Raw genomic sequence first — 10,996 nt, forward strand, 5'->3', positions numbered from 1 at the left:
TATAGGAGAAAACAAACAAACAAACAAACAAACAGTTTCCAAAACAAATGTAAGTCTGTTTTGAAAAATCATGACTTCAGGACTCTCAGTGGAAGTATTAAAATGGGACAGAAAAAACCCCAAATTTGTAGGGCTGCAAAGTGTTCTGAATTAAGAGGTTGAGGAAAAGTTCACCTTGTTCATTGCCCATCCCCTCTGGAAACCTTGGGGAAAGGACACTACCAGCAAATGAGCACTGTGCTGAAGCAGCAGCTGTGGCTCCAGTGCAGATGTTCAAGAGGAAGGGAAGCTCACTTACCCAGAGGAAACAGGATGGCCACAAGGAACCAGTGGAAATCCATAGGAAAAGGGCACCTCCTTCCAGCAACCTGCCCCTGGTGACAGCACAGACACAGAGATGTGTACAGAGGAAAGGCTGAGGGGAAGAGATACATCTCTTTGTGGGTGGGCAGGGGAGTGGGAGGGAGTCGGAAATGTGAGAAGGCAGTTGTCTGTCTGGGAACAGTGGGGAATGACACCTGCACGCAGTCATGAGGTGCATGTCCTCTGCTCCACGGACTTCCTGCTGTGTGTGTGTGTGTGTGTGTGCGTGCATGGTGGAGTTAAGTGTTATCCCAGGAGCATGATGGGGCTGTGTGGCAGCCTGAGTGTGTTCATGGCACAGGGATGCACAAAGAGGCAGCAAATGAAGGGAAGAGAATGGGACCTCAGCAATGCACATTTGTGTCTGTGCCCAAAGCTTTTCACCTCTCCAGACACCCTCAGACACACAGACTCCCAACCCTGCAAGCTGCAGAGTGGAATCTTCTCTGCTTATCCCAGTCAGGCCTGACATGTTTCCCAGGTATGGAAAAAGTGCTGACCTGTCTTCCTGCTGTCTGTTGTGGCATGACAGAGAGGAGTTGTGTACCTCTTCTTCTCCTACTCCACTGGGGGATCTCAAGGAGAGAAAATGCTGTCTTTGGCTCTGCCCTGGGACTCCCTCTTGAGAGACTGCACCCCAGGAGATTTCTGAAGAGTAGGGTGTGCACCATGGGATATACTGGTACAGACTTTCCTTCTCCTTGCTGGAGAAGAACTGATGCTCTCCTGCTCTCCTTATCCAACAGGACAAGAATGAACAAAACTGGAGAAAAAACCAAATTCTTCTGGACACACAGCCTTGTTCACCAGCCCAAGGCAGTGGGAAATCACTGGTGGCAGCAAGAGAAGCTCATAGTTTGTGTACACTGGGTAGGTGTACAGAGGTCTGACTGAGACACTGCATATTCATGCTGTTCTGTGGGCCAGCAGGGCACGGCAGTGTAAGGTTGTCATGGACTTTTCAGAGAACAAGTTCCCCTGTGTCCTTTCAGCAGAAGGCAGCAGTAACGCCTCCATCTCCCAAAGCCTCTGTTGCAGGTCTAGGTGTGTTCCATTGCATTCATTTCCACCAGCTGCCTACAGAAGATTTTTGAAAGATCCCAGATTGCTCCAAAGAAAGAGAAGGGAGAAAAGAGCAAAGAGAGTGGGCTGCATTGTGCAGGCATCCAGAAGAAACCGCACACCGTCCTCACAACACCAGCAGCACTTCAGCTGAGAGGAGGCTGTGCTTGATCTGTTCATCTAAGCCATGGATGGATAGAACACTCTATCCTGTTGGAAAACTTCTGTTAGTTGCACAGCTTGCTAACACAGTCTGTAATTTCTATAATATCTTTGGGAAAGGTAAACTGTATGTGGATCAAGGGGTGTAACGCATTGATCCTGACCCAGAGAGCACTGTACATGGAGGAGTTAGTGATGCACATCGCAGTCAATGGGAGTAGGCACAGGCCTGTGCTGTGCTGCACACAAACCACAAACCTTGGCTACATAACAACCACAGAGGAGTCGTTGCAACAGAGGAGCATGTGGGCAGCTCCCACTTGATACTGGCTACTTTGACACCTGCCTGGACTTGCCTTTATCTAAAGGTGCCCCAGGAACTTCTCACACAAGCGTCCTTTCTGTTTGAGAGTGAGAATAAACTCTCAGCATCTGAAAAGAGGAGGAAGGGAAGGCAAGGAAGCAGAGGAAGTAAGGAGTTCGAAGTGATCTCCCTGCCTCATGCAGCACCCAGAAGGAGGAAAGCAGGTCCTGTTTGTGAAGGGAGAGGTTTGTGCTCAGCTCCCTCAGCAGCCTAGTCACTGTGTTTCACTCTCAGCACAGTAATACGTGCCAGAATCATTGAGAAAGGCATGCTCTATTAAGAGGGTGACACTGTCCCCTTCTATCTTACTGGTCTTGAAATGGCTCTCGAGATCCTTCTCAACAATTGCATTACCACCTTCCACTGCAGAAGCCACAAAGGTCAGCCTGGAGTCCTTCCCTGAAGGCAGCCAGTACCAGAACACAGCTGTGCTGGAGGATTTCTTCTTGGAACATCTCAGATTCACAGAGTGGCCTTTTTGTATCACCATGTCCGGGGACTGTTCCAGAGCCAACACTGGAAAGGCAAAGGAGGAGCATTAAAGAGAAGGCCAAAATGGAAAAGTGTGAACTAGGCCCTGTGGGTTGGTAGAGAAGAGGGTGAGAAGGAACTAGGGAGACATACAAGGCATGGACAGCTCCTCAGATCAGCAAACAAGTTCCCAGTCTCCCTCCAAAAGGCAAGACACATTCCTGGGAAGTTTGTGTCCCAAAAAAGGGGGCTGGACAAACAATTAAAAATAGACCACCATTGCAGGAGATTTGAGGATTCCTTCCCATCTCGTTCATTGCTCATCCTCAAAACTTTGTGGAATGAAACACTGGCAGCAACTGAGTACACAGCTGGGAGAGCAGCAGTGGGATTGATGGAGGTGCTCAGGAGTGAGTGGAGTTCACTTACCCATAGGGACCAGCATGGCCACAAAGAAACAGCAGGGAACCATGAGGGGAAAGCCCCTATCCTGTCAGCAAGCTGCCTTTTGTAGCTGTGCAGAGATACGTGAGGAGAGAGCACTGAGTGAGGGTGAGACATCCTGAGGTGGGGCAGGACGAGAAAGGTGAGAATGGATTGGCTGTCTGGGAACACTGGGGAATGACGCAAACCCTCACAGGAAAGCATAAAGCCTTCAGAGATGCAGTGGGTTGGGCGGTGGGGAAGGTGGGTGTGGTGGAGAGGCAAGAAAGGGGCTGTATGAACAGAACGATGCTGAAGTTGCCTGGGGGTCAGAGTGTGCAAGGCAGAGGAATGCTGAGAGCTCCCCTTCTCCTTCTGAAGGCCTTGAGAGATGAAGGAATGAGGTATGAAGGGCACACATCGATCCCTTGAATTTTCCCATGAGATTTCCCTGTCTTCCTGCCCCACCAACCCTCTTCCCACCGAGCTCTGTGATGGCTCTTTTTTTCTGTGTGGTACTGTGAGCACAGCAAATAACATCAGTGAGAGGGAGAACTAGGAAAGACACCCCAGCCGCTCAGGCATTTCTGATTTACTCAAGGACTTTGCAGTGAGAGTGGTAGGAGAAGAAGGTAAATACCTTTGATAGAGGCCAGGGACAGGCAATGAGATGGCATGGGAAGAAAGAAAGAAAGCATCTTGTGTAGACCCAAGGGAGAGGCATGAGGGAGAAAAGGTGCTGAGGACTGGGGTCAGGGTTACCTTTCCCTCCACTTTCCTTGCTGACAGGACATAGCCTAAGTTCCTCCAGAGATGGTGTCTCCCTGGGACCGTGTGCCAGGCTGGAGAACCCTGGCTGTCTCAGCCTGGTGCTGCCTCTGGGACAAGGGCTTCTGGTAGTTCTGCTTTGGGAGCACATTTCATCTGGCAAATCTGAGGCCTGCTCAGGGACTGAGACCATCTGTGTCATTCCCCTCTGCCCTGGGAATCCAGCTGTCCAAGGTGATTTGCTTTCCTGGCAGGACTGAGCTTGTCCTCCAGTGAGGTGTGGAGGGTGCCACTGGCATAGAGCCAGTGAAAGCAGCTGTAAGGTGACATTTCATTCACTCGTGCTCTGCCAGGGACTTCTCTGCTGCTCTGCTCACCAGCTGAAGAGATCCAGGCCACCGCCATCCTGTCCACTGCGCCCTCCGGTGTTTCTGCTCTGAAGAACCTCCACGTGGTCTTTCCTGCATGGGGGGAAATCTGCAAAGGATGGCTGAGGAGCCTGATGAGCACAGGGATGAACGTCTGGGAGACTGGCAAGGGTGAAAGGAACACAGGGAATAAATGACAGGTCTTCACTCTGGCAACACCTCTGGCTCTCCTTTCCCTCCTCCTCCTTCTTCCTGTGCCTGCAACTCTACCTAAGGACAGGGGAGGAGACTCAAGCGAAATGGACTAGGATCGCTGGTGGTACTTCTGTTCATGATGCTGGGAAGGAGAAGGCACCAGCCTTCTGTGTGTCACCCACCTCAGTGTTCTTCTGGAGAAGAAAGTTCATTGAAAGTCATGAAATAACTTGTATGCAAGTGCTAAGCAGGAGACAGGATCAACAGGTGGAGACTGCGATATAGTGCTGTGTTTTGGATTGAGTATGGGAACAGTGTTGATAACACAGTTGTAGTTGTTGCTGAGCAGTGCTTAGCCTACATCAAGGACTTTGCATTTTCTCATGCTCTGCCAGTGAGGAGATGCACAAGAAACTGTGAAGGGAGCTTTTCCAGGACATTTGACCCAAACTGACCAAAAGGATATTTCACGCTACAAACCACCGTGCTCAGTATTTAAACTGCTGGGAGGTGGCCAGAAGACACAGATCACTGCTTTGGGACAGGCTGGGTATTGGTCAGTGTGTGGTGAATGACTGTATTGGGCATCACTTGGGTTTGTTGAGTTTTATTCCTCTCCCTCCTTTCCCAATCATTTACTACTAATATTATTATTACTGTTGTTGCTGTGATAAGGATGATGATGATGATGATGATGATGTTTGCATTTCCCATGACTTTCACCTGTTTCCTGTTCTTCTCCACCTCCCACTAGGGTGCTCCCTAGACTTGAAGGGCTGCTCTGAGACAGTCTGTTTGCTAGATGACCTCTGAGTCGTGCATCAGAAACACCCGATTTGCCTTCATTTGAAATGAGTTTTCTCCATGAACAGGGAAAGCACCCTGGAGTTCTGAGCTTCATGGCAGACTCTAGCAAGGGTGTCAGACAGGCTGTTAGGAGAACAGGAGGGACTTGGCTGAGGTACGTTCACTAGACGTCTGCCTTCAAGGACTTAGGAACACAAGAAGCACAGGAACTGAGACCCAGGTCCTTGACCATGAGCTTTGGGAAGAGTCAGGAGTCTCCTCCTGCTGACTTAAGCAAGCAGCATAGAAAACCTCAGAGATCTTGTTCTTCTAGGGGATAACCAACCAGTGCTATATGATGGATTTCCTGTTGTTGCCAATAACTGGCGAGTTAAAGATCAGAGTAGATTAAATAAGTAACAAAAGAAACAAAAGACAAATGACCAAGATAAAGGCAGGGATGGTCAAGCTTCCTGATTCAGATGTGCCATTGCTGGATATTCTTGAAATTTGGATGGATACTAAACTAAATGTGAAACCCTGTGAGAAGAAGGAAAGAGAAGCAGTCCTTCATAGCCTAAGTGCTTTCTAATATGGAGTTAGACAGAAACAAATTTACCTGCAAATATTGGTCTGTCTCAATGCCAATGGCATGTTTTGGACCAAGAAATTCTAAATCCACAGGGAGATCAAATTATACACCCTTGTAGACTAGAAATTCTTCCTGTACTGCTTAGTTATGATGACATTGGATAGCTTTGGTAAATTTTGCCATGCTTAGTCCTATTATGGACCTTTTTGCATTTTCACTGGAAGCTTCTAATCCTTAATTCTTTCACAGGATAGAACATCCTTCTAAGAAACCTGGTCATTGATACCAGCTGAAAGGCCAACAAAATCCATTCAGCCCCATGGAGAAGTTGCTGACCTTGGACAGGAGCTTTAGCATGAAGGAAAGTTTCCATCTGGAGAGTGCCACTTTGGGTGTCAATCCTCCAAAGCTCTTGAAACATTGATCAAGAAATAGAGCAGAAAGAGTATTCCTATTTAGTCTCTCATGCTCTTCAAGCATCTCAAAAAATATGGCTTCTGTTTAATGTCACTTGAGAGTATCCCACGTCTTTCAGGAGTTAACATGATGAAGTTGGCAGCTGCCTGGAAAATTAAAAGGATTATTCATCAAATGCCTAAAGCTTTAGCAAACTTTATGTCAGGACAGAAATCCTCAACCTGCTCCAGAAGGATTTCAGAAGATCTCACTACTTGTGTCCACAGTCTTATTTTTCATAGACAATACATTCATAAACATCAGCCTTATCCTGAAATTCTTCTGTGGCAAAAATGAGTCTCTGTGGAACATTCCAAAGATGAATAGAAAGCATGCTTTCGTACTTTGTCTGATACTTTTCTTAGAGATTAGGATAGAGAAATTAGGAAAGGGAAATGATGAGCATTCCCATATTTGAAGTATATAACTTGGGAAGTGGTGGACAATACAAATAGTTTTTGTCATACTCCCTTTGGAAATTACTTGTGAGGAGTTTTATTTAGGCAGTCTTTGTTTTCTATATGACAAAAAGACACAGACACTATTCAAGGGAAGGAATAAACTTAACAAAGTTAACCAGTGGTTTATTGACTTCTCTCCACCTCCCTAATATAAAGCATTGCATCTTTCTGTCCACTACCTACAATATTCCACCTCAGGGTTGAATATGCATTTCTAAGAAAGACATCATCAGCACAGAGGAATCCCAAAGGAATTTGAGACTTCTTCTCAACAGGTGATGAGTTTAAGAAAGAGGCAGACAAAAAGCTAGGCATCTTCCAAAGCCAAAATGTATTTTTAAATTGAAGGCTGCCCTCTGGAAAAATTTAAAATAGCTCTCTGTCTGAAGAGAGGTTTATGATTAACAGATATATTATTTGTACTTTCTTCTGGGTCCTGTTAATTCCCACGTTGGGATCTTCAAATTTTCCACTGTGTACTTTTTGTCTGGAGAAAACCTTGGACTAGAGATAAGAGCATATCCAAAAATGTATTTCTAGCAGCTCCTGCTTCCAGTCAACCTGTCTGGGCTTGAGGCTGAATCAAGACCATGAAGGGCCTGCTGTTTCTCGCCTTTGTTGGGGTGGCTGGTGAGTAGATTTTTTACTTGTATTTCTGCAATTGAGAAGGAAACTCACTTTCTGAGCAAAATGGCAAGGTAGCCTGTTGGGGGAAAGCCACATCTGGTTTCAGCTTGCAGAGGTTTTAAGGCAGTGTCCTGCAACTTCTGTCTTCTCTTTGTTATTGCTTGTGTCAAAACATGGGGAATGAGCACCTTCATAGGGATTCCGGACCCAGCACCAGAGGAATGTGTCCCTAGCTCAAGAAAAAGACTCCCTCACTCAAGAAACACACCAGTTCTGGCCTGGGAAGTCCTACTCCAGGTGTAAAGTTTTGGACTCTAGGCAGGTGCTTGCTCCAAGGAAATGGCACTGCGGACTTATTTTGTACTTTAGTGTTCAGTCCACTATTGACCATTTCTGCAGACAGGATCCTGGGGAAGACACACCTTTCATCCGATCCATCAAGCAAATTTCTATGTTGTTCTCTTCACTCAGGGGGTAGCTGGACATGCTTTAGTTGTGGACTTGTGAGACCCCAGACTAAGCCTGATCACTGTATTGGAGGGTACAGCAAGTGAATGTCCACTGGACTTGCTCACCACTGCTACCCTGAGTTTTATGGGAGTGCAACCTACAAGCGGGGTGCACAAGGTACCTTAGGCCAGTGTTGACACATATCACTTCTTATCTCCCAGTTGCCTTCCCCACCATCGCTGAGGACGATGATGACAAGATTGTGGGAGGCTACACCTGTGCGGAGCAGTCTGTTCCCTATCAGGTGTCCCTGAATTCCGGATATCACTTCTGTGGAGGTTCCCTCATCAGCAGCCAGTGGGTCCTGTCAGCTGCTCACTGCTACAAATCGTGAGTGCAAAAATTTGCATTCTTCTACAGCCGACTTCTGTCTTCCAGCTCACTTCTAGCAGGAATTCAGAGTTACGAGATACAAAAAGGGAAGTGCCCCTGTTCTGACCTGAGACAGCCAAGGGATGGGTGGCTCGTTCAGGAAGGGTGCCTGAGACACCCGAAGGGGTTTCTTGCTTCTGCAAATGTTTCTGTGAATGCAGAGCACTTTCTGAAATGACAATGGAATAATAGAGAAATGAATTATGGACTATGATTTCTCGTCAATTGCATGAATCCAGCTAAAGTATGGGCACTGCAGAGCAGGAAGAGGAATGAGGTCAGGGTGAGGGAGGTTTGCCTTTTTGCAGAATGTTTGTATAATTTGCTGCAATATAGTCATCTGCCATGTATATATAACCCTGCAGAAATCCAGCACCCCTCCTGGGAGTGGGTAAGGATCTCAGTGTGGATCCCCAGGGCTTATGCAGGACAAGAAAGGTGACCTGCCCAAAAGAGCTGCTGGGGCAGCGGTGTTGAAGCAAGTGCATAAAGTGACAGGGAGGTTTCTCTGAAGCTGTCCAAGGGTAGCAGTAAAGTGCATGCCGTGCCTTCTCTTTTGCAGTCGCATCCAAGTGCAGCTCGGGAAGCATAACCTGGCCCTGACAGAATCCACACAGCAGTTTATTAACTCGGCTAAAGTCATCCGCCACTCTGGCTACAGCTCCTATACCCTGGACAATGACATCATGCTCATCAAGCTTGCCACCCCAGCCCAGCTCAACAAATCTGTCCAAACAGTTGCTCTGCCGACCAGCTGTGTGGCCACCGGCACCACTTGCCTGATCTCCGGCTGGGGCAACACACTCAGCAATGGCAGTGAGTACTCTGTGGGAATCTACAGCCCTCTGGGGGCGTGGGAGGCTCTCTAAGACCTCACCAGTACCTCCAAACAGGGCAGGGTAAGGCACAGAGAAGTGCTTTTGGAGTGATGAGTCCGGGAAGAACAGTAACCGTTTGACTGCAGTAATGGCAAGCCTTTGCGAGGTCCTTCCTCTCATTCTGTGTTATGAACATGGGATCACTGAAGCCACCCATGCACTCTTTACCAGCATGTTCACAGGGTCACTAATTTTGTGGTCTGGTGCTCTCAGCTGTGCAGTGCCAAGCACTAGCAATGTAACTATTTTGAGTAGAGCTGTGAGTTCTCTGAGAACGAGGGCAAAGTCTGGGATTGTGGATCTGCAGTTCCTACTTGATGCTTCCTCTCTCTTATACAAGTGGGTAGTGACTTTTATCTAATCCACTGATGACATCTAAACCCACACCAGAGGAGAGGATATCTGTCCTGAGGCTAAGGCTGCTTCCAACATATGTGTCATAAGGGTGGCTCTCTAGGTACCAGAGATGATACCAGATGATTCTGTAGGTACCAGAGAAATGAAGGTGGCCGGAGTGTAGAATGGTGGGCCCCTGGGTAGATTCTATTCCATCTAAAGAGAAGGAATCCATGGTGTGGTTACTGTCCAGATGAAGGAGGACAACTGCTAGAATAGGATGGCCAGTGACTGTTAGCCAGTGATATTAAAGGGCCATGACAGAATCTCAGTGATGTCATCAACCATCTCTCCCTGTTTTCCTGTAGATTCGTATCCAGACAAACTGCAGTGCCTGAAGGCTCCTGTGCTCTCCGCCACTGACTGCAAGAACGCCTACCCTGGTCAGATTACAAACAACATGATGTGTGTAGGATTCCTGGAGGGAGGAAAGGATTCTTGCCAGGTAAATCCTCTGCCTCTCTGGTCCCATTTGCTTCTGTCCTGCCTGTTCCCAGCCAAAGAGGCCTTCATGTCACACAATCAGCTTTACTCACTGCCCTGGCACATCTGAATTTCTGAATGACAGCAGAGGCTTAGGGCACACATATCCGAAGCATCTGACAAGGACCGCATCCAGCAAAACCAGGCAGCCTCTTCATCCTTAGCTGTGGTGCCCTTGGAGCTAAAGTCAGGCATGGTAGCATCAGGGGGAGAGTGCTAATCAGAAATGACCTTTGTAGAACTTCTGTGTAGAGTAAGCCTGACAGAGGTTCCTTAACTGTCAGGGATTTCCGGGATCTCTGGCTCATTGCTCAAGCTGATGCCATTTGCTGACTGTCCATGTCCTTTGTGTGCACAGGGAGATTCTGGCGGTCCCGTGGTCTGCAACGGACAGCTGCAGGGCATTGTGTCCTGGGGCATTGGATGTGCCTACAAAGGCTACCCCGGAGTTTACACCAAGGTTTGCAATTACGTCTCCTGGATCCAATCCACTATTTCTGCCAACTGAGACACTCTCACTCCATGTGACCTGCTTTTTCTCATCATCCTTTCCTCTCTTTTGGGTCTGGACATACAAACACTATGAACAATTAATAAAGACTTTGAGGCACCCCTACTTTGTGCAGTGTTTCTCTGGGAACTTCCCTAGGCTGTGATCAGGAGGACAGAGGCAGTGAACGTCACTCTGGGGACAGCAGTGAATAGCTATAGTGCCTGTCAAGAGGCAGGATCATGGAACACTTTGCAGACTATCTACAGCAGTCTTTCATTCAGTCACTTACTTGCAGGCATTTCCGGATCAGAACATCTTTTCTGTCCTCTTGAAAAGTACAAGCAAGTGCCCATATTCCCACAGCTCTTGAAGTCATTCTGAAATTCATCCTCCAACTCTACCTTTTCCCCTCCTTGCACTGAAAACACAAAGAGCTGCAGCATGGCATCCTTTCTTGGAGCCTGCTTATCCCATGGCAGGGAGGACTGGAAGAGGGAAGAGGGTGGTGTTTTGCAAGGGGGTCAGCAGGAGGCAGGGCATTGAAGCAGAGGCTTTGGATCTCTGGTGTGGAAGAGGTGGTCCTTGCCATGAGACTGGTGGAGTTGTCTTGTTCTGTGCTTGCAGAGCTCAGAATGAGGCTATTGCCATCCCAAATCCCAAGAAGGAAAGTAGTTCAGGAGAGAGAAAGGTGGGAAGTGAGAAGGGAAAGTAGGACCTCTGTAAGAGGGAGGGATTTAAGATCAGGAGGGAAGACGGAACACATGTC

General features: G+C 47.8%; 1 protein-coding gene and 1 gene segment (V, D, J or C); one reads left to right on the top strand and one right to left on the bottom strand.

The window, feature by feature from the left end:
• Positions 1–2,033: 2,033 nt before the first annotated feature.
• On the bottom strand, positions 2,034–4,155 carry LOC126635172 (T cell receptor beta variable 14-like). The segment is given in 2 exon segments: positions 2,034–2,467; positions 3,991–4,155. Coding segments are annotated over 2 exon segments (330 nt in total).
• A 2,624-nt stretch (positions 4,156–6,779) lies between these two features.
• LOC126635173 (trypsin I-P1-like) lies at positions 6,780–10,353 on the top strand. Its single transcript, XM_050306132.1, has 5 exons — positions 6,780–7,101; positions 7,770–7,938; positions 8,543–8,796; positions 9,563–9,699; positions 10,096–10,353. The coding sequence occupies exons 1-5, from the start codon at positions 7,062–7,064 to the stop codon at positions 10,243–10,245; spliced, it is 750 nt and encodes a 249-aa protein (XP_050162089.1). The 5' UTR covers positions 6,780–7,061; the 3' UTR covers positions 10,246–10,353.
• Positions 10,354–10,996: the final 643 nt, after the last annotated feature.

Source organism: Myiozetetes cayanensis, unplaced genomic scaffold, assembly GCF_022539395.1.
Source record: "Myiozetetes cayanensis isolate MyiCay16 unplaced genomic scaffold, myiCay2020 scf1122, whole genome shotgun sequence".
NCBI lineage: Eukaryota > Metazoa > Chordata > Aves > Passeriformes > Tyrannidae > Myiozetetes > Myiozetetes cayanensis.

Bases quoted from the DNA above. Each gene is read 5' to 3' on its own strand.
- LOC126635173 (XM_050306132.1), top strand. From the start codon at position 7,062: ATGAAGGGCCTGCTGTTTCTCGCCTTTGTTGGGGTGGCTG. The intron at 7,939-8,542 runs GTGAGTGCAAAA...TCTCTTTTGCAG, and splicing joins GCTGCTCACTGCTACAAATC to TCGCATCCAAGTGCAGCTCG. The intron at 8,797-9,562 runs GTGAGTACTCTG...GTTTTCCTGTAG, and splicing joins CAACACACTCAGCAATGGCA to ATTCGTATCCAGACAAACTG.